The sequence below is a fragment of the Corylus avellana genome, chromosome 6 (genome assembly GCF_965113065.1).
Source record: "Corylus avellana chromosome 6, dhCorAvel1.hap1.2, whole genome shotgun sequence".
NCBI classification, from domain to species: Eukaryota; Viridiplantae; Streptophyta; class Magnoliopsida; order Fagales; family Betulaceae; genus Corylus; species Corylus avellana.
In genome coordinates this window covers 12,541,730-12,565,249 of record NC_142495.1, presented here as the reverse complement: position 1 = coordinate 12,565,249, position 23,520 = coordinate 12,541,730, and the positions used below count along the sequence as shown (strand labels likewise).

Genomic DNA, 23,520 nt, shown 5'->3' with positions numbered 1-23,520 from the left:
GTGCATCATCTGCATTATGGGTAGGAGATGGCTCTGAAGTGTTGTTTTGGCATGATATGTGGCGTGGAGAGCTACCATTGAAGATCCTTTTTCCAGAGTTGTTCAATATTGCTTGTGGTAAGGATGTGTGGGTGGAGAAGAATATGCAGTTTCAAAATGGTATTATTCAATGGAATGTTTTGTTTCTTTGAGTAATGTCCACTTTCCAATCACCTGATTGAAAAGTGGACGTGCTCTCTTGATTCTTTGAGTAATGTATTCCCAAAACGTCAGGTATGGAGGTGAGGATACAATTTGGTAGGTTCCATCGATAAGGAAGACTTAAGCTGTAAAGTCTTACTACTAGGTATTGTCTACTCCGGTACAGTCCACTTGTCCTTAGAAGTCTTTGGAAAGTTCAGGCTCCCCCGAGAGTGGCTTTCTTTGTGTGGACAGCGACTCTTAAGGAAATTCTTAACCTTGGACAATTTACGTAAGAAGAATATTATGGTGATGGAGTTGGGTTGTGTGTGTAAGCATTGTGGAGAGTCAATCGACCATTTATTCCTGCATTGTGAGGTTGCAACAGAGATATGGAATGTGCTTCTTCAGCTTTTTGGTGTTGATTGGGTTATGCCTCGCAGGGTAAGTGAGTATTTGAGATAGTTAGGTAACCGTCTTTCATTACACATATGGAGGATGGTTCCATTGTGTGTGATCTGATGTCTTTGGCGAGAGTGGAATGCTCAAATTTTTGATAACCATGAGAATGGCTTGCTTGATTTGAAGAAGTTGGTGCTACAAACTCTACTTTTTTTTTAGTTTCTAGATTTATGTTCTTTCTTTCTCTATGGATTAGGGGTTCTCTTGGTTACTTCTTGTATACATAGGTTGCACCCCTCTACGCCTTGTTTGAATATACATCATATATTAACAAAAAAACAAAAAACAAAAAAATAAAAAAGGGGGGGACAATTATATTTTCCTATCATTTTTATTATTTATTTGACAAAAAATGAATGAATACCTCGTATTTAAAATGATCATAAACTCAAGTCTTAAATTTGATAAATCGAAAACTGAGGTCTAAAAATCAAAATCAATTAAATTTGATAAGTCTTAAATTGTATGGACAGCAGCTTTAGGGAAAATCTTAACTTTAGATAATTTACGAAAGATGAATGTTATTGTGATGGATCGGTGTTGTATGTCTAAGAAAAGTTGGGAGTCTAATGATCACCTCCTTCATTGTGAGGTTGCAAGAGCATTATGGAGTTCGCTTTTCCAATTATTTGGGGTTGCATGGGTTATGCCTCAAAGGGTGAGAGAGTTGTTGGTGAGTTGAGAGGACAATTGGGACACCATAATGCTTTGGACATGCGAAGGTTCTATGTTTAATGTGGTGTATTTGGACAGAAGGGAACGCATTGAGCTTTGAAGATCGTGAGACTGTGATATTAAAGTTGAAAATGTTGTCCAAGCCCTTTATACATTGCTAGTGGCGTTTAATAGCTTGCATGCTTCTAATTTCTAAGATTTTTTGGAATTTTGTTCTTTTTCTATACCAAGGTTTCTTGTATACTAAGGTGTTGCCCTTTCTGTGATTTTAATGAATTTACTTATTGTTATAAGAGTCATTAGGGTTTGTGAGAGTTACTAGGGTTTATAGGTATTTTGGTCATTGTTATATTTCTCAAAAACTATATACTAAGATGTGTGAGATAGGCTACATAACAGTAATGCACGTCCATCTTGTTCTCTAAACCATTCATGCAAGCTACATGGTAACAAGGTGTTTTTAGGATCCTGGTCTAAACACCTTGTTTGTAGTCTTGGTTTTTCTTCCTTCTGGTTGATGTTTGATATCTTGGTGATGTTGTTTATAATCCTAGTGCACTACAAAAAATCAAAGGGTTTAGTGATGTGGCAACTGTTCATTAGACGTGACCACGTGGTAGCACTACCCATGTTAGGGCTGAAATAGCAAGCAGTTATTAACCGCCCGCTAACTGCTAATCGTTAACCGCCTAATTGTTTTTGAAGGTGGTTAAAAAAAAAAGCTAACCGCCTATATATATATATATATATATATATATATATATATATATATATGAAACGATGTCGTGTTAGTATTTAAATATATAAAAAAATATATATAAAACTCTAGATACGATGTCGTATCTAGTAGGGTATTACCATATTATTATAAAAACAACGTTTTGGTTTTTTTGTTTCTCCTTTTTCCTTTTAAAAAGCGGTTAATAGCGGTTTCTCTTATTTAAGAACCACCAGTTGACGATTATGAAATAATCACTATCTGCCTAGATGGTTAGCAGAGGTGCTTATCTGATTTTACTAACCACTTAGGTGGTTGTAGTTAGTGGTTTTAACCAATAACTGCTACCATAATCTCATTTTCACCCTTAGCCCGATCAGGTTAAAGCTCTAAAACAAGTTGTTCATGGTGACCGGAAAGTCTCTGGCGAAAGAAAAGAAAAAAAAAACTACCGTCTTCAACTCAGCCCAACCCCCAACCTGTACTCCGGCTGTTTGTTTTGGTTTCTCAACAGTTTCTATGGCAATTCTCAGTCGAATCTCAGCACTTTTGTGGTGTCTCTCAGTAGTTTGGAGGTCGGCGACATTCCATTTGTGCTTGGTGGCTACTCCGGCGAATTATGGCAATTATCAATGATTTTCATGGTTTCTAGCAGCTGTTGTGGTGTTTACCGGGCGTTTTTTGTACTCCTTGACGATGTATGAAGTGTACGAAGGTTGTAGTTGGAGTCATTGGCATATTATGTTCGTTTCCGGCGAGGTCTTATTCCTAGCAAGTTTCCAGCGAGTTGTTGGAGACGAGGGCCCTTGTTTGGGTTCTGGAGCTTGCTATTCCTTATTGGAAATAAGGATATCCTTATTGAGGATAAGGGTTACTTCGGTTTAGTTTAATTTCAAGTTCTTCAACCAGTTCTGGCTATTTTTCTGTGTTTCGTGACTGGTTCAAGATTGTTCTCAGTGTTCCTCAGTGGTTTTCAGCCAGGTCAGGAGGTTTGCATTGTTTCTAATCTGGTTCAGCCGGTTTTTCTTGATTACTGGCCAGTTCAGGCTGGTTTATGTTGTTTTTCAGGCGGTTCAGCACCTTTCTCATCTGGTTCAGTGTCTTCTTCGACCAGTTCATTTGTTTTCTTTCCGGTTCAGAGCATATTCAGACCGGTTCAGTGGTTTTATTTCTGGTTTAGAGCAAAAAAGTATCATACCTAAAATAGCAGTCAAGAGCAAGATTAGAATGTGTCATACCTAAAATAGTAGCCAAGCAAAAATGTATACCTTTTCTTGTTTTGGCTGGTTTTATGCCACCACCAACAGTTGATGATGAGGAAAGAGGCCTATTAGCAGGCACAGGTTTCATCGATGCTTCAGGCTTCTTAGATGATATCAGAGAAGAGTAAAGAATAGCATCAACAGCTTCACGTTGTTGTTTCCTTTTTGCAATCAAATCTCCAGGGCCTACCTGACTCGGGGCTTTACCTCTATGATTTACATCTCTCTCCTTCAGGCTGCCTTCAGTTAAAGGAGCGGCAACTTCCTGATTCCCCAGGCTTCTATCTACTTCAAAAGATTTTTTTGGTCTTTTGGACGCTTGTGATGTCAAAAGGTTATGACTATCACCCAATTCTCGTCTAGAGTGGTCTGGATTACTCATAGAATTTTCAAAATTAACTTTCCGCTTGCTCATATGAGTATTCCCTAATCTCACTTTCTTTTCACTACTCTCTTTGCCTTTTCTTTCACCACCTGTAACACGTTTCCCTGAGATTGCAGACTCAACATCCACAGAGATTCTGTTGTTACCATCTGCAACTAAAGATGAATCTTTCTTTATTAGAAAATCATCTTCATCTTTGGCACATCTGTTATTTAGCATATTTTCTCTACTTGCTGGCAGATCTTTTTCATCTTCTACACCTGTTCTTTTACTCTGATCTGCATAGCCTGCATATTTTGTTTTCCTTCCAAAGGTTCGCTTTACAGTGCTCTCATTTTGTTTTGCATGCTGGCTAGCATCTTTACCCTTTTCAACATGCTTCTGCTGTCTTGAATGATTATAAGAATTTCCTGGAACAGCATCTTTATAATCGGCTGTTTTAAACATGGACTGGTACGGCATTTTAACAGAAATAACCAAGTTTCTCTCTTTAGCATCCTTCAAAAGGGCAGCCCATTTACGGTTTTTCTGCAAAGTCCTGGCATTACCCAAGATCCAGAGAGAAAGCTTGGCTCTTGTCAATGCAACATTCATCCTTCTCACATCAGCAACAAACCCAATACTGCTCGAGTTGATCCCAAGTGAAGCAGAGCTAGGCTCCCCCGCTCTAACAGTGGAAAGTATAAGTATATCAACCTCCCGACCTTGGAAACCATCAACTGTATTAAATTCCACATCATCTACGACAGAAGATCCAAATGCACTTGAAAAACGAGAACGTAAAAGTGAGAGTTGACATTTATATGGAGTTATGATCCCAATTCTTCCACCAATAAATTCAGATGGGAACCTAAACAATGTATCCAAATACAACATTAAAAGCAATAAATCAACAAGTAGAAGTTTGTGTATGTCTTCTTGATAAACAACGTATCCAAAAGAGTCGCCTACCTTTTCTTGCAAAACCTAATAACTTCAACTGCAGCATCAGCCTCATTTTCATTGTAAAGGGACAATGCACCTGAATTCTTACTACGATGCTCCCGGCCATCAACAATGTCATAAAATACATATGGCCCAAGACCCTCAATTTCATGAAAAGGAGCTGACTTGCTCGACATTTTATCACCATTTAGCAGCTTTCCATCATAAAAATGCAAAGAAGGAAACCGACATATTTCCGGGTGCATTCTATACTGCAAAAGATAAAAACTTGTCACTAAATGTTTTCATAACTCGCAAGAAGGAAAAAATGTAAAAAGACAAACACTTACCTCGATCAATTATAAATAATACAAGATATTTGGTTGATCTTTCCCTTTTTCCCCTGGTGAAAAAAAGGGGGAGATATTTCGGGGATATATTTTTTGGATATTTCTTGACTAATGTTTACTTATATTGGTTTGTGGATGTACTGAATTAATTTTAGTGAACTTAGTATTCTACCATCAATGTCATGCTGTAAAGATATATGAAATGAAAATTCAGTTACTTCTTCAGTACTTGCTCATGAGTTTGATTTCAATTTTATAGTTGTTGAGCTACTTTATTTATTTGTCACTTCCCCATGCGTTTTATAACTTTGTTCATGATTTCAGGAAATACTCTTTCCAATAATTCATATCGAACCTATTTCCATGGTTTGTTAGGTTTAGATGAGTCTTGGGGTAAATCCGGTAATCTTGTCCAATTTTATTGTTTTGTCACCAAATGGCCAAATAGAGAATTTGTCAGGTTTTTGATTAGCCAACTCGGTGCTCAAAACAAGTGCCAAAATGTAATATGTGGTTGGGTAGATTTGTACTTGGGTTTGAGTTAAAATTCCTTCAAGAAATTCAAGTACATAGAGCTCCATTCACAAGTCCGCCTGTAGGTGTCTGGACAGAATGTGAAGGCAGTGTATCATCTAATGGTTCATTCACAGGTGTCCGATTGCTCAGACAGTATGTTTCGTTTGCAAATCCATTCTCACCTGCCTAAATGTTTTGGGGAAACAGAATATTTTGTCAGTTGGAGTGTTCACACATGTCCGGACGGTTTAAAGATACATAAACTCTTGTCTGCCGATTTCCTGATGGCTCACATGTTAAAGGAATGTAACCCTAAAAGTGTCCAGACAGCTCACTTACCTGTCCAGATGCTGCCACTTTAAATCTAAACTAACTTCTTTAAGTTTTAAGTCTAATATTTCAAGTCTATAAAAGGACTTCGAGAGGCACAATTTTCCATGAGCTGAGTTGAGCTAAAGTTGAGGTCTTTAAGACATTATAAATTGAGTGCTTAGCCGTTTATTGTGTGCCAAGAGAAACCTTATGTTGCGAGTTGAATTGTTCATTCTCTTGGAGTTGATCAAACCACGTAGTCTACATCAACAACTTAAAGCTTACTGGTAGGTCCGTAAAGGAGACCAAGTAAAAGAATTGCCCAAAGGGGGATCTAGAGTTACAGTGGCAGGAGGCAAGTGAGGGTACTTGTCTGCATACAAATGTCTAAACCATTACAAGAGTTGTACGTGTGTTTTGCTTGTACTATGAATTCTTCTTAGTGATTGGTTTCTTGAGTTTGGATGCTCCATAATGGTTTTACCTTTAATGTGTGATTCAAAGGGTTTTCACTCCATTAACAAAATTGTGTTGGTGTATGCTTGATTGGTTCATATTTTTGTGGTTTGATATATTGCTTTTACTGCTTGCATAATTTTAGGTATATTTATAATTGTTGGTATATTGCATTGGGGTCTAAACACCCGTTTTTCATATCCTATATGGTACTGGGCTATATAAGCGATTTCGAAAAAATCTAACTGTGACTAGCCCCTTTCATGTAACGCATATGGCTAACATTTCCTCAGTCATGACATTGGTATACTTATAAAAACAAATCATGACAATTGGTATCAAAGCCAACTTAATCAAGTCATGTGCTGCTAAAGACAGTTTGGTCCAATGCGAACCTGACAAGAACATTAGGAATTTGAGTGAAGAAGTTGAGATTCTCCAAATTACATGGATTATATAGGCATTACACGGGTATATATGTGTGGGGGAAATTGTGATACCCCTAATTGTGAAGATTGTGAAGGCATTGCATGACTATATGATAAGTTTCACATTTGGTGTCTACTAGATGATAATGCGTTATATAAATAATTTCAGGGAGTTAACTATAACTAATCTTTGTGGGGTATAATATAGTTAGAACTGATCTTTCTAGGGTATAGATATGGCAGCATTTTTTTTGGATCGTGATATAATAAATTCTATATCAAATGTGATAAATTTCCTGGTGCTTGCTAGAAGACAAAAATTTAAAAAAAAAAAAAAAAAAAAAAAAAAAAAAAAAAAGCACTCTTCTCTCTCTTCTTTTCCTTCCCGGAGGAGGTGTGGGAGGAATAGCTTTTTGTCTCAGGCGAGCTGCCAGTGGTGGCGAGATGGGTTTATTAAGAAGCTGGTCGGTGGAATCCAAAGATTTTCAGATGACGGTGATGGATGGTGATACTAGTTTGATATTCAAGGAGAGAAGCAGGGGGCTAGTGAGGTTCATAAGGTTGGGAAGTAGTGAAGCAGTATGGCTTCTGAACATTTTTGAGGAGTTGATGTCAGTGAAGGATTCAAGGGTGTTTAGAGATCAATCTAAACCAGGGTACCCTCGAGTGCTAGCCCAGAAATGTTCTAATAGGTGCGGCATATTTTTGGTGATTGAAGAATGTGAGGGGAGGGAGAAGCCTAAGGCAGTCATGGTGCCGAAAGGAAAAAATCAGATAGGATGGAGTAAACTTGAGTTTGAACTACAAATAGCCATAAGGTTTCTCCAACCACATTTGGCCCAAAGAAACGATGCAGGGAAGAAGAAGAGAAGTTTTACTGAGGTGCTGCAATCCACACTGCGTCTGAATGAGGAATTATTTGGGCCATCGTCTGAACCTATCGCTAGGGTGCCCAAATGGTTGTCAGAGGGAAACGTAGGTCCAGGCGAGTCACAGACGAAGAAGTGTAGTCATGTCTCTGTTCCAGCTAGTTCAGGTCCAGTGACCATCCTCAAGTCTCTGGTGGGTTGTCCGGCGACATCAAAGGGCAAGGAAAAGGATATGGGAACTTTGCTGAAAGATGAAGAGAGACAGAGGTACGCCAATGAATTTCCAGCGATTCTGTCACCGGTGCAGTCCATTTCTCCGGCAAATCCAGCTCCGGCGACAGCTGTTTTGTTAGGTAGCAATGCTTTGTCTCATGCTATGGCGGTTACGAAGGGTTGTACTGGACCTGATAGGAAGGAATGTTCTGACAATGGGTACGTGGTATTTGGAGACATCGAATACGGCAATCTAAGAAATTCGTTGGAAAAATTACAGCTGGAGATTGGGTGTAGCTTGGAGCGGCTAGCAGTGGGCAAACGGGCTTCATACATCAATGGGCCTTCGGAGCTTGGGCCTGCGTAAACCAATCTTGAAGCTTTGGAAGGTGATGGCATCCAGCTCAACCAGAAGATGGGCGTGACTCATGCAGTAGACGCTGGGCCCAAAAGGTTTGGTAAGAAATATAGGAGAATAAGGCCGAGAAGAGTGAAACAATTTCAAAGGACTAGGATGACGACCAAATTAGGAGATCCAGGTGCTTCCTCGTCTGTCGTCGGGCATTGCTTTACGCTGGGTCAACCTCAGGTAGGCTCATCGGCAATATCTGAGTTGGGTATTTTGGGAAAAGCCCCAATCAGTGTGGGTATGGAGCTGACTGGCATGATGAATGGTGTTTTACACCTGGGTCGAAGACAGAGGACGCCGATGAAGCATTTGGAGGAAGCGGGTGAGGTGAGGGGAGGCGATAGGGGCTTAAATCTTCTGGGAAAACTACCAGAAGGCGCTCCGGTAGTCTCTGAGCATCGGGTTGTGCCAGCAGGGGCTGTTCCTGGGGATTCCGGCAGCGAGGGGGATAGTCATGGGGGGGTAGAGATATCTAGATCAAGTAATGCAGCTAACCCATCATCCTTGAAAGTTTGCGAGATAGAAACTAGGATTGTGGATTTTTTTCCTACCGAGGCAGAGGTGGAAGATGGGTTGACAAAAGGGATGGAAGATACGATGGGAGATTGTCAGGATGTCACTTTGGAAATCCGAAAGGACACGGATAGTGGATCCTCTAAAGCCAGCATGGAAGTGTATTGTTTCTCAGTTGGTGGAAAATCCTATTATTCTCAGGGAGTCCAGGTTGGCAAGTCTAGAATTGGAAGTATATGAGGTGGAAGAACACAGTCCGCTGGCGTGCTGTCCAGCTAAGGGGTTTTTGATGAAGAAGGGGTCCAATTCTGCTGATAGATTTCTAAAGCTTGTAGGGAGTTTAGTCACTATGTGGGGATCTCGTGTGATGGGTATGAAAGGAAGCTTTCAGAGCTGTTCACGACTATTATCGCACGTAATGAAGGAAAGGGAACGGGTGTGGCCTCAAATACGGGGAAGAAAGGTATGAGAGAACTCAATAACCTTGCATGTTAGGGGGAGGGCTAAGGGAAGAACTCATAGAGATCTGTCATGAAGCCTAGGATTGTTTCTTGGAACGTGAGGGGTTTGAATGAGGGCAATAAGTGCATGAGGGTGAGGAATATGCTTAGACAATGGAAGGTGGACATTGTGTGCTTCCAGGAGACGAAGATGGAATCGATTTCCAGCAGTTTTGTGAATAATTTGTGGGGTTGGGCTTACGTTGATTGGTGCTTTGTTGCTTCTGATGGAGCTTCTGGTGGCATTTTGTTGATGTGGGATAAGAGGGTGGTTACAAAGATCGAGGTCTATGTGGGAGAGTTTGTTGTAGCTTGTTTATTTAAGAATGTGGAGGATGATTTTATTTGGGCTTTTGCGGGGGTTTATGGCCCGAATCTAGACTACTTTAGACGTTTTCTTTGAGAAGAGTTGGCTGGCCTTTCTAGTTGGTGGGAGGTGCCATGGGTTATTGGTGGTGATTTTAATGTCACTCACTTCCCTAGTGAAAGGTCGGGGGGAGCGCGGTTTACTACCGCAATGTCAGAGTTCTCGGACTTCATCTCCGAACAGGGGCTTATGGACCTTCCACTCACAAGAGGGACATTCACTTGGTCCAATTCTTATTCTCGGTCTAGGATTGATCGTTTTTTAATTTCTTCAGAATGGGAAGCCAAATATCCTAGCCTGCTTCAGAAGAGGTTGCTTAGATTGTGCTCGGATCATTTTCCCATCTTACTTGATTGTGACGGTATGATTGGGGGTAAGAGGCCTTTCAAATTTGAGAATATGTGGTTGAAAACTGATGGTTTTGTGGATAAGGTGCGAACTTGGTGGTCTTCTTACAATTTCGTTGGCACTCCGAGTTTCATTTTGGCATGGAAGCTTAAGAGTTTAAAGATGGATATCATAAGATGGAACGTGAATGAATTTGGAAATGTGAATGTTATTTGCAAAGAGAAAGCGGAAGAGTTGAAGGCTATGGATAGATTGGAGGAAGAGAGAGAATTGGGAGAAGAGAATAATAGAAAAAGGGTGATTGTTAGGGAATTGGAGATTGCTCTTTTACAAGAAGAAATTAGTTGGAGACAAAAATCTAGGATCCGTTGGCTCAAGGAGAGTGATAAGTGCACTAAGTTCTTTCATCGGATTGCCAATTCTAATAGAAGATGCAACTTTATTGAGTCCCTGTCCATCAATGGTGTTCTTTCTTCTAATCAAGACATCATTAGGGATCATACGGTACACTTCTATAAGTCTCTATTCTCTGAACAATGCAATTGGAGGCCTAGGTTGGACAACCTTGCCTTTGATTGTTTGGGAACGAGAGAGGCTGATCGGCTAGAATGTTCTTTTGAGGAAAGGGAAGTGTTGGAGGTGGTGAAAGGTATCGATAGAGACAAGACTCCGGGGCCGAACGGTTTCTCAATGGCTTTCTTCCAAGATTGTTGAGAAGTGATCAAGGAAGACATTATGGCAGTTTTTTCAGATTTTCATGCTCGTGGTAAGTTTGAAAAAAGCCTTAATGCTACTTTTATTTCTCTTATTCCAAAGGTTCCTGGAGCATCCGAGCTTAAGGAGTTTCATCCTATTAGCATTGTTAGTGGGATTTATAAGATTATTGCTAAAGTTCTTTCTAATAGGATGAGGAGGGTGTTGGATAAGGTGATTTCAAAGCCTCAGAACGCGTTCATTAAAGGAAGACAAATCACGGACTCGGTTCTTATAGCAAGTGAATGCCTGGATAGTCATATCAATTCTTGGGAACCGGAATTGCTTTGTAAATTGGATGTAGAGAAGGCCAATGATCACAGTGACTGGAAGTTTCTCTTGTATTTATTGAGGAGATGTAGATTCGGTGAGAAGTGGTGTTCTTGGATAGAGCAATGTATTTCAACCGCTCGTTTTTCCGTATTAATCAATGGCACTCCTGCTGGCTTCTTTAGTAGCTCCTGGGGGTGAGGCAGGGAGATCCATTGTCTCCGTTTCTGTTTGTCATTGTTATGGAGGCATTTAGTAGGATTATTGTTGTTGCCACCGAGAGTGGCTTCATTTCAAGCTTCTCAGTGGGAAACAGTTTATCTGAGACGGTTAAAATTTCCCATCTATTGTTTGCAGATAACACGGTGGTATTTTGTGGGGCGAATCTGGATCAAATTCGTTCTCTTAAAGCCCTACTTGTTTGTTTCGAAGCTGCTTCGGGTCTAAAGGTGAATATGGCTAAATCAGCTTTGGTCCCGGTAGCTGATGTGGATAATAGGGAAGAATTGGCTGGTGTTTTGGGTTGTGAGACGGATTCGTTGCCTTTGAAATACCTGGGGCTCCCCTTGGGTGCTCGCTTTAAGGCAAAATCTATCTGGGATGACATTTTGGAAAAGATAGATCGGAGATTGGCAAGTTGGAAAAGAATGTATCTTTCTAAGGGAGGTAGGGTTACTCTAATAAAGAGCACCCTCTCTAACCTTCCTACTTATTTCCTGTCCCTTTTTCTTGTTCCTGTTTCAGTGGTTAAGCGCATAGAGAAGCTCCAATGGAATTTTCTATGGGGAGGTTTAAATGATGAATTCAAATACCATTTGGTTAGTTGGGATAAGATTTGCTCTCCGATTTCCAAAGGAGGTTTAGGGATCAGGAAATTGAGACTACTCAACCAAGTTTTGTTAGGGAAGTGGCTGTGGCGTTATGCGCACGAGAGAAAGGCTTGGTAGCGAATGGACGTGGATGCCAAATATGGTTCTAAATCGGGTGGTTGGCATTCTATCAACATCTCTAGGGCTCATGGGGTGGGTCTTTGGAGATACATTAGTAGGGGGTGGCGGATGTTGTCTAGCCATACAAGATTTGATCTAGGAGATGGTTCCAAAATCAGATTTTGGGATGATGTTTGGTGTGGAGAAGCGTGTCTTAAGGATGTTTTTCCAGGCCTTTACATCATAGCTAATGCCACATATGCGTCTAGTGCTGACAATTTCGATCCCATGGGGGGAACTCTTCAATGGAATGTTAGCTTTTCTCAGTTGATTCATGATTGGGAGTTGGAAGTGCTAGCCTCGTTCTATACTTTGTTGTACTCTCATAAAATGAATAGGGAAGGAGAGGATAAAATGAGGTGGATTCCGTCAAGTAAAGGGAAGTTCGATGTTCAATTTTACTATAATGTTTTCACTAGTACTGCGACTAGTCATTTCCCTTGGAAGAGTATTTGGCGCACCAAGGCACCCACAAGAGTGGCCTTCTTTACTTGGACGGCAATGTTAGGGAAGATCCTCACAATAGATAATCTTAGGAAAAAGAATCTCATTGTGATCAATAGGTGTTGCTTGTGCAAATCAGATGGGGAAACAATCGATCTTCTTCTTCTCCATTGTGAGATCGCTCGCTCTCTATGGGATGCTATCTTTAGCCGGTTTGGATTGTCATGGGTCATGCCTCAAAAGGTGGTGGATTTGCTCGCTTGTTGGTGGTCGGGAGGGCGTTCTCGAAGTGCCGTTGTGTGGAAAATGGTTCCCCTTTGCCTAGCATGGTGTTTATGGTTAGAAAGGAATGCGAGATGCTTTGAGGATTCTGAGAGATCTCGGAGGACCTCAAGGCGTTCTTCTACACGCTTTTCACTTGGACAGCAGCTTGGCTTGCCCCTTTAGTGATTAGCTATCTTGATTTTCTTGTCCTTTTTTCTTCTCCTAATTAGGCATTTTCTCTTGTATACCTTCTGTGTACTTGGGTTGCACCTCTCTGCGCTTTTGATATATAAACTTTACTTATCAAAAAAAATGTGATAATCTTGGAATCCATATATAGTTGGGGGGGGGGGGGGGGGGGGGGGGGGGGGACTCTATTTTACAGGCTAATAATTTATTTTTATATATAAATTAAGTAATTGAATATGATTTTTTTTTTTTATAAGTAATGTAGTATATATCAAAAAAAGCGCAAAGCACCTCTAAGTACACAATAATGTATACAAAGGAACCCAACCAAACACCCTAACAAACCAAAAACCCAGAAAAACCCACTCAAACCAAACACCCAACCAAAGGGGAATACAAGAGACCCAACCAAACCCCAAGAAAAGCCCTAGTGCATCTCAGGTGGAACCCTAGTGCACCTCAGGGGGAAATGAAAAAGCATTTTTCGATCCCAAAAATCCCCGCCGACGCTGGCCCTTCACTGGAGAGATGGAGCAATCAAGATTATTGAGCTCCCTCAACCCCTTAACCTTAGAAGCAGAAGCTTCAACCTTAGGGGCAGAAACTTCAACCTCAGCAAGCAGGTCCTTGTTCTTATGCAGCTGCTTTGCGACTTTTTCCTTCACCCTCCGGGTATAAAACAGTTGGGACGAGGATATAGAGGAGTAAATGGGAGTACCACTCTCTGTCATGCGAGGAAAAGGACGGCTAAGACTCCTCCCCATCTCAGCCGCCCCATCGAGCAGGGAAGTAGTCGAGAGAGAAGTGCATCCCTGCGACGAGAACAAGGAGGTAGTAGCAGGGGAATGAAGACCCAGCTCAGCCACCCCAAAGGTAGGTGAGACAGTAGAGCCTACTTGAACCTCCACCGGCGCAGAGGGAACCAGAACAGGGTCCTTTCCCTTAGAAGACAAGGAAGAATCCTTCAACACCACCGGAGAGGGAGAGACAGCTCTCGGACCAAAGAACCCACGACGAAACAAACCTTTCGCCGGAGAAGAAGGACGAACAACCAGCTCCTCCTCCCCCGAAAAAGGAACCTCCCTATCCCTGCAAAGAGGGCTCGCCGGAGAGTCCACCTCCCAAGGAACAGAGAAGGCCTCCTTAAGAATAGAAAGACGTGCCGAATCAGAAATCTCCGAAGACACAGTCGCACCCCGGCAGGCTTCAGGCATCGAAGAAAGAGAACCCTCCCAGTCCCTGCGCAACGTGCTCGCCGGTAAATCCTCCGCAGAATGGAAAAAAGTAGCCCCCTGAGAGGACCCGTCACCGGCAGACCCAACAATCTCGCCCAAAACTCGCACCGGAGAGAGAGAGAACACTGCCGGGGAAGACCCATCGCCGGAATCCAAACCGGTAACCTGCAAACTCAAAGAAGACCTAGCCAACGGCTCCAAAAACTCTTCAGAGACTAGAGGAATCCCAGCAGAAACAGACTCCAAAGGTAATGAAAACGAGTTATGGACTGGATCCGAGTAATCCGGATCCAAGTAATGAACCGGATCCAAATTTTGGCCCAAACCCACTTCAGAGACCGACCCGGAATCACAACCCAAAGCAGAAGTTGATAGGCCCAAAAAACGAACCCTTTTACTCCTGCGATTGGGCTTCGAGACAACCCCAGCACGGACCCAGTCCAACTTACGTTGGATTTGCCCTAGAAGCCTCAACAATCCACTAATACCGATCTTGCCCTTCTTCTTCTTCCTCAAACTCACTGACCTAGCCGCCTCCGCCAGAGGAGAAGGCAAACTCTCCAACGCAGAGCAATCCACGACAGAACGCAACCCCATACCGTCATACTCCGAATCCCAACAAGACGACCCCGGAAGCAAATCGAGAGACCTCGGATACTCAACTGCTCTCGCCTCGACTCCCGGAGAAGATCGAAGGACATCCACGAAAGACCTCCCGGAGTCGACCCCCAAAGAAGGACCATCCATGAGAAACCCCGCCGAAGATGGAACCCCAGACTCCGCCATACCATCCAACTTGATCTGTGCCGCCAACAGTTGCCGAAGCTCTCCCGCAAAACGCAGCCAGCCCCTCCCAAAGCGTCCCTCCGGAAGCCAAATGACTCCCTTACGACCACCCTCAGCCAACACCGATACCTCCAAGAACCTACCGGCCTTATTACCTCCCCCGTGGATCATCGTGGCCTTATCACCCTCACGGTAAGATTTGGCAATTTCTTCCTTCACCTGAACCTGAATCGCCGCTTCCACCATTTCCACCAACCACGACGAACACCGAATGCTCGCGTAAATATACCCCACGAATCCTTTTCTCCTTTCCTCCAGACGAAGGTTAGGACACCCAACCTTTGCCGAAAGGCAGAAGGTTTTAGCTTCAAAAGAGAAGCTGCGTTCCATAACTAATGCGCCGAACCCTAACGCGCAGCACCAGCCGCGCCACCGATCGCAGAAAAAAACTTTCAAAAATTCAAATTTTGAAAATCATCCGAATCTAGAGAGAGAGAGAGAGAGACATTCTAGAGAGAGAGAATGTCTATGAATGTACACCCTTAAAACATTAAACATGAAAAAAATAAATAAAAAATAAAAATAAAAAATAAAAAATAAAATAAAAAATAAAAAGTGAAAAACGTAATAAGTAATTGAATATGATTAAAAGTGAAAAACGCAACCCAGGTACACAGGAAGTATACAAGAAAAACGCTTAACTAGAAAGAAACAAAAAAAAAAGGACTATTTTATAGGCTAATAATTCTTTATATAAATTCCACGGACTATCAAAACTGACCACCCCAGTATAGTTTGTCACAAGTGCCAACCTTCATTTCTATAGCACTTCTTTTGTGCTGAGGTCTAATTACAATAACAATCCTAAATATGATTTTTATCCAATCTATCAAGTAATACAACTATAATACAGATGAGGGGAAGATTTTGCAATCTACTTCACCTGTTTGGTCAACATAATGACAGGATGACCAGCCTTTTGTAAACGTTCAAACATGCTGCATTCATATTGGAATTTACTGGCAACACTAGAGAGAACTGTCGCTGGAAGCTGCTTTGGGTCGCCAACCTATAATGGGAGATTGTAAATTTCAGATCCATCTCTTCTCACAGGATATGAAATTTTAAGAATAAAGAAGTTAATGGTCCTTACCATAATACATTTGGTCCCGCTTGACTTTAAAAGTTGAAGAGGAATGAGGGTAGCAGGTTCCAGAGCCTGCAGTGGCAAGAAGCAATGTTTAAAAGACAAAATGCGAGAGCAAGACCGGTGCTAAAAAGACTATAACCTTAATCAAGCAAAGAATATTTTACTTGAGCAGCTTCATCAATCACGACAGCATCAAAAAGAGTATGCTCAGAGGGAAACCCAAAGTTCTTAGTCGACACAGATTCAGAACACACTCCATACAGGTCTCCACCACAGCCGCTTAACGTAGCTACCACAATCTCAGCTTCCTGTAATATAGACTTCCGAAGCTTACGTCTAAGAAATTTAATTTCTTCATTAGCTTTCTTCTCCTGTGTCTGAACATTACTAAGATCTTTATAAATTTGCTTCTTTTGTTCATAAAGTTTTCTTAGCTTCAACCCTATTTCTGTATCAGACATTTCTTCCGAAGAATTCTTAACATCATCATTTCCATCCCTTAAGGTAGCACGCTTGGTTTCAAAGAATCTGATACGGTCAACTAATTTTTCAAGATTAGAGCGCAGAGCCACTAAAGAGTCCACACTTGTTTCGTTCTTTTCATTGCAAACTTTCATCCTCTCTTCCACCAAACGTTGATCAACAAGTGTATCAACAAAGAATGGTAGTGAATTTGGATGGACTGTCTTCACATTGCCAACCCTTACAAGATATGGCTTGTACATCTTTCCATCACTGCCATGAAGGCCTTGACTAGAAATTCTAGATACTAACTCGTCAACTGCAGCATTCGACTGAGCGCAGATAAGCACTCTTCCTCTTGCTGAACTTTCCACAGATTTTGAATTTCTATGGACATCCTCGCTCAATTGTTTAGCCAAGGCTGCATCCTGCCATGCCCTTGCAATTGCAGCAGTCTGGCTAATCCGTGGACTCGATTTGGTGCATATCATACTATTTGTTTTCAAACTGGCACCAAGGGAATGTTTTGCAATACCTGTCCTCTGTAAAGGTGAAGCAAGCAAGCCACTGACAATGGCCAAAATAGTTCGGGTCTTGCCAGTACCTATAAACAAAAGCAATAAAGATAATACATAAATAACGTATACAAAAATCTGCAAAAAGTTGGACCAAGGTAAATCAGATACCTGGAGGACCCTGAATAAGAGATAATTCAAAATCCTTCTTCAACTTAGGTGATCCAATAGCAACACTTATAGCTTGAAGTTGACTGTCATTAAATGATGATCTCAGTACTTCCTGCAAGGGTTGGGACAGCTTACCCAGATCCACTTCCTTGAATGCGTCATTACCAAGAGAATCATTGACAGGCTTTAAAATTACTGGAAGTATGGGGATGTCCTTAATTAATGACAGTGCCTGAAATTCTCTGAGTTGAGGTGTAATGCTCATGATGCGACTTGCATGCCATTTACTTCGTTCAATGAGGTTCTTTCTAGCTTGATTTAACCGTGAAAACCCATTTTGAAGATAGAACCTGATAACTAATATAGTTAACCTTCTCTTGTTATCTCTCTCACGTTTCTCCACCTGAAAATATACAGGTTGCTTTAGCAAAATATGATGTGCGATGTAATCTGGAGGAATAAACCAGATTATCTAAACAATTATCATAGCATGAATATTTAGTCAAGGGCCCTCCAAGTTTGGTATCTAATTTTCGTGATTTGCCACTTTAACATATAACATGGATCTAGCTTTTAACTTCATAGCTCCTGTAAAAGTATGCCCAGACAGATTACTTTTGATTGATTCAGAGAGTGTAATTACTTCCTGAAACACTGAAAGTTGCAATCTTTAGTGCGTTAAACATTAGTAACCATTTAATGAATAAATTATTATGGTTTCTTAAAAAGTGATTAAAAGCAGAATGAGCAAAATAAAAATCACAATCAGAACTTAGGAATCACTTTATGTAAATAGGGACTATGGCCAGTAAAGATAGCCACATCAATTTAGAAATCTGTTTCATCTCTTTTGATTGTGAGGAACTCTCACCCAACTCTTAGAAAGGGCATACCTTTCCAACCATATGAATATCATGGGAAGATTTTTGCAAAGGCTCTTTTGTTATCAAAACAAGATCATTTTCTGAAAGGCTTCTAGAAGCTGCAGAATCATTGTCATCATAAACAAATCGAACCAGGTGAAAGTCATCAACTCTCTCAACCACCATCACAGATAGGCTTCCAAAATACATCTCTTCCCATGAAGGCATTTCCAGAAAGGAACTGTGTAACTGTGCTTTGAACTCCTCCAAAACCAGTGGCCGAAAAATCTCCACATATTGTTCAGGTGATTGAAAACACACAGGAACCTCCTTCAATTTGCTAACAGTTCGACTCCCATCTTCACCTGCGGATGCTAATCCAACAGTTGCAAAGTAATCAATTTCCAAAATGGGTCTATACCAGTCATCGAGCTTTGGCGGCTGGAACCTTTTCACTCCAGCCCCTGGTCTATGTAAATGGCCAAATCTATTTAGAAAAGAAGATTTAAGCTGAATGACTTGTCGTTTTGGAAGAAAAGTATTTGACTTTGCCATAAATGACTGTTGAAGTCTTGCAGATTTAAGTGCAGACTCCAATGGATCATCTTCAATATAGCGTACTGTCTCCTTCAGAACAGAAGAGTTACTAAGTCCATTCTGGGATTGAGACTCATTTTTTTTGTATTTGGAGTCTATTTCTTTCCTCTTACTATCTACATCTTTGGATTCGAAGGGAGAAGCAGATGCTGGTATACCTTTTAATCTATCAAAGCTCTTATCCTGAGAAGCAACCATAGAACCATTAGTGGCATCTTTTTGCTGAAAAGTCTCCTTGCAATTCTTAGAAGTGTCAGTGCCAGAAACGTTCTTCTTTGCAGGGTCAGAATGCAATGCGCTCCCAGGACCTGCAGCCTTTCCATCCAAAATGCAGGAACCTGTCTCAGTATCAGATTGTACGACCTTATCAGCTGATATAGGTTCTTCAGTTTCACTGTCAGACAGAACAATCATATTATCTCTATCCTTTTCATGAGCTTCTGTTATCAAGTCCAAGATCTGCACATCTCTATCATCCGCAGAGACTGGCTGCAGATCTGAAACTGAACGCTTCTTCTCATTAGACAAGCACTCAGGAATTAAAGATTTTGACCTAAAGATCGTCCCTCCCATGTTACAAGAAGCTTCCTTAGATAATGACACAGAAAGACGTGAAACTTGTTCCATCAATTCATCCGTGGCAAAGTTATCTGTATCAAGTGAAAGCATAACATATGATGACTATCTAAATGATGGCCTGATGATGCTCAACAAATAATAATAATAATAACAACAAAAGTAGTAATAATTATCATTTATTTATTGGGTGCGCTTGCATGTGCATATGAACACACACACATATACACATAAATAAACAAATAATGAAAGCTTACCGCAAGATATTAGATTTTCAATGGTACTGATTATCATTGTAGCAGTGTCACCAAATGAACGTCTGAGAAAAGACAGCAAAATAGAAACTGTCCGTTTCCAATACACAATTAGGACTTTGAGCGATGACTTTCCCCAATCCATCAGGTCATTTAGCCACGAGAAGTTACATAAACTTTCCACCATCATTCGGGAATCCCCAGGCTTTTTACAAAAGGATGGGTAAATTATTTCAAAAACAACAGGGAGGATCTCAAGTAAGCGGACACAAGTCATCTGAAGCAACAAAGAACTAGTAAGAATGCCTTCCAAGTGAACCAAGCCGTAATACATCAGCTAAAGCTATAAGGTAGAGTTTAGGTGATTTTCTTGTACTATTAGATTTCCACCAGAAAACTAAACTACATTTCAAGATATTTGAAGGGAAAAAATAAAAAGAGATCAGTACATTTCAAAGCAATAGTATTGCACACTTAACCACAGAAGTCGCATCATAAAGTGTGTGCACCAACACAGAAAACTACCAAGGACAAACACAGAGAGAAAGAGAGGAAACAAGTGGCTACAAAGAAAGTGATCATGGCACATTATATGTACTCTAAAAAAATGAATATAAAAATAACCAAGATTTTACAAGTAGGAGAAGCAGACATATAAGCTCTAAAGCGGAAAGACAACCATTCACAAGTAGGAAAGATTCCAGAATACCTGACAAAAACTGTGATCAATAAATGCCTTCCCTTCTACTAAGCACCTCCGAATAGAAGGCCAAGCAGTTTCTGATAGTAAGTAAATGAACTTTTCCTGTGCTTTCAGGGTATCATTTGAAGAATGATCATTGACATTCACCAGCAATGAATCAAAGGCTGGCTGCCTCAGAAATCCTCCTTGGGAAGAGAAGCTCGTGATATTTAAATTATCAGATGAATTTCCAGGAAAACCTAGGGTAGGTAAATCCCCTTCTTCGAGTAATTTGCGTAGAACAAAGAAAAAATGTTGTAAAATTTGAAACTTTTCTAAAACAGAATCCAGTCGAACCTGGAATAGTGCAAACAGAGCTGTTAGGAACAATATGACAAGGATGATTTTCTTTTAGTAAAATTCATGATTTATCACATCTTAAAATGACATCCTACAACTGTATGACAAAAAATTACACCTGGCTATACGAGCTTCTCCTAGAAACCAAGTAGCCAAGTCAGCTATTAGTTGATCCAAAATTTAATAGAGAGAGGAAGTCCTTACCAATTTACAAGCATGTGTCAAGCCCAGAAAAATGGCTAACAATGAAGATCTATTAGAGCAGAGAAACTTCAAACCATAAGCAAGACCCCGTGTATTTGAAACCTGTTCCAAGATACACTTCCCAAACTGCCTCACATTCTGCATCAACCCATAATATATACAAATAGCAATTAATGGAATGCCAACCACAAGAAGGAAAGAAAGAACATTAAATTCATCACTTTAATCATAGATGTAAATGAAATGATGTGTCAGATGTAAAAAGATTTATTTGACATACATCATTGGGATCCAGAAGTGAAAGTGTCAAGCTTTCACCCATCCTTGATTCCCACGTCCACTGCTTCCGGATTTCTCTTTGCCCCACTTGAACTATGAAGTGTGTAGTTAACCTGTAACACATCTCTCATGTAATCACACTCAAGAAATGTGTTCCCTACCAAGCTATGCATTGTCTGATAATACAGGCATCAATTTAAAATATATACGACTTCCATAAGCCAACCTAAAAATATATAAAGGAGATTCCTACTTTTACTGAAATGACATCAACCTGCTGAATGTTCTTATTAAAGGGAGACACATTGACGATACTTTTACTGAGTTTGTTGGCTCCTTCCCCTCTCCACCATCATCAGAACCAGTTGGGATTTTCCAACTAAAAGAAGTGGAGATCTCTGTAGAAGAGGATAAAAGCCAAGTTCTCACTGGAAGTGCCGTTTCTGCACTGCTTTCAGCTTCAACCAAAGAAAAACGAGATCGAGCCCAGAAAACAGCCTTGGAAAATGATATTGGAAAGACTAAGGGATCAATTTCAACTAGAACGTCAATCCATAGCATGGGAATGCACATCCACCCTTGATATTCCCGAGAAGAAATTTTACTCTGCACACTGAATTCCCTCCAAGAACTATTATCCTCCTCTTCAACATCTGGAGTAAATGGAAGCCCATCAGATTGTTCATCATCATCACAGTCGTGAGACATGTTTCTATCAATACTCCAAGGCATGCTGCAATTCAGCAGCATTGTAGTTATAAGGGCAGCAGCATCAGAGACTATAATAGTTTGTATAAGATCAAAGGCAGGTTGCCTCAGAGAACTGTGGAGTGAAGAATCCTTCAAGGATGACACAAGAGAAGGGCCCCTGTCCAATAAAATTGCAAGGAAATGAATAATATAACTTCATGTATGTCCACAACCCATGTCCAACTGAATCACCGACAAAGTCATAAATACATGCGAATTTCAAATGTTTATAATTGTGCATTTAAATTTATTTGAAAAATTGTTAACATTTATAATAAATTCAGGACCATGACAAACATCACTGTGTATAAGGGATCACAATTCAACCATAGCCAATGTTTGGAAGGCTGGTTCACATAATACATCTTTTTACCAAAATTAGCTATCTTAGTGAAATTTTAAGATCAAAGAAAAATTTAAGATAAATTACATCTGATTGCTCAGGATTTGGACCAGTGCAATGATGGGGACCAATGGGGCCCACATGCGCGGGCAGGTGTGGGACCCGCAACTCAGGCTGCCCGGCACCTGCCCAAACAGGTTGAGCTGCCCCCTGCATTGCATGCAGGACAGGCAACTCACTGCACCTAATCTCTATCTGATTGTTCAATTAATTGTCTGGTACAATTAAGTCGGCTCATTTTTATTGTTTGTAATTTTCGGCAAATCACAGTATGTTAAAGAGGAAATACCAAAAAGGAAAAAATACAAAATAACAGTTTGTTTGGTAATGGTTAAAATGTTCAAGTTAAAACCACTGGTTTAAGATTCTTATAAGCCCTCATACATGATGCTTATACCCTAATGGAACGTCCCAGTTTTATGCAGGTTAAATAGAAAACCCATTGGTTAAACAAACTTTGACCAGGCTTTTAAGCAACTGAAATTGCCATCACATCTACATATAGAGTGGCCATAATTCAATATGACCCTAACAAAACAGATCTTGGATCACTCAATCTGACATGGAACATTTTACTCCAAATGCTAATTTTGGCAATTTGGTGGGAACATAGATTCAAAACTTTTTAGGCAAACTAAAGATTCACAACTCAAGACTTCCATACCACCTTTTACATCCTAGTCAATCTGACATGGAACATTTTACTCCAAATGCTAATTTTGGCAATTTGGTGGGAACATAGATTCAAAACTTTTTAGGCAAACTAAAGATTCACAACTCAAGACTTCCATACCACCTTTTACATCCTAGTAGAACCATCTATATAAGCCTACCCCTGTCATTCTGCACTACAGGTAAAGTGGCAAACCACATTCGCATTGTCATTCTGCACACCACAAAATCAACAATCTAGGTAACTAAAATACATACCAAATTGGACCAAATAAATGCCCAGTTCATAATTTGCAGCCTCAACCACTGGATCAGTCTGGTTTTAATAACATTACCATAAAAACAAGATTGCGAAAGACAATCAAACAAGAGAAGCGGAACATGTTTTTATGGTAATGTTTTAATAACATTACCATAAAAGCGGATCGATCTTTCTGGGAATACAATAACTCAAAAGATCAACCGACCACATCCACCTCCCAATCATGCACCGATCGAGTAAACAAGATATTCCAATGGATGTTACCATTATGAAACTATATATTCTCCTCCACCCACGCATCCTTACCACATGCAATAGGGAACGACTCCGGAAAGAGGACCTTCAAAGGTAGTTCCCCACACCACACATCATGTCAAAACAACACTTTAAAACCGTTACCTACCTCATAACGCACATAATGCGCAAAACCAGCCCACCCCCTCCAGATATATTTCCACACACCCACTCCATATGGGGGACTATCTCCTTGGAACACCAATCAC

General features: G+C 40.6%; 1 protein-coding gene across 4 annotated transcripts in view; it reads right to left on the bottom strand.

The window, feature by feature from the left end:
• The window catches only part of LOC132186271 (P-loop containing nucleoside triphosphate hydrolases superfamily protein), a 37,902-nt gene that overhangs the window by 3,328 nt on the left and 11,054 nt on the right, over positions 1-23,520 (bottom strand). For all 4 annotated transcript variants that reach the window (XR_009440738.2, XR_009440737.2, XR_009440739.2 and 1 more), the window contains exons 10-21: positions 21,205-21,798; positions 20,932-21,043; positions 20,652-20,789; positions 20,115-20,444; positions 19,409-19,682; positions 18,009-19,225; positions 17,116-17,518; positions 16,132-17,033; positions 15,971-16,036; positions 15,761-15,886; positions 4,634-4,878; positions 3,304-4,532 (exon numbers count right to left, since the gene is read on the bottom strand). Coding sequence is in view for 1 of the 4 variants with exons in the window: in XM_059600161.2 (XP_059456144.2) it covers positions 3,304-4,532; positions 4,634-4,878; positions 15,761-15,886; positions 15,971-16,036; positions 16,132-17,033; positions 17,116-17,518; positions 18,009-19,225; positions 19,409-19,682; positions 20,115-20,444; positions 20,652-20,789; positions 20,932-21,043; positions 21,205-21,798 (5,636 nt within the window). In the remaining 3 variants the exon portion in view is untranslated. The remainder of the gene's footprint in view (positions 1-3,303; positions 4,533-4,633; positions 4,879-15,760; positions 15,887-15,970; positions 16,037-16,131; positions 17,034-17,115; positions 17,519-18,008; positions 19,226-19,408; positions 19,683-20,114; positions 20,445-20,651; positions 20,790-20,931; positions 21,044-21,204; positions 21,799-23,520) is intronic.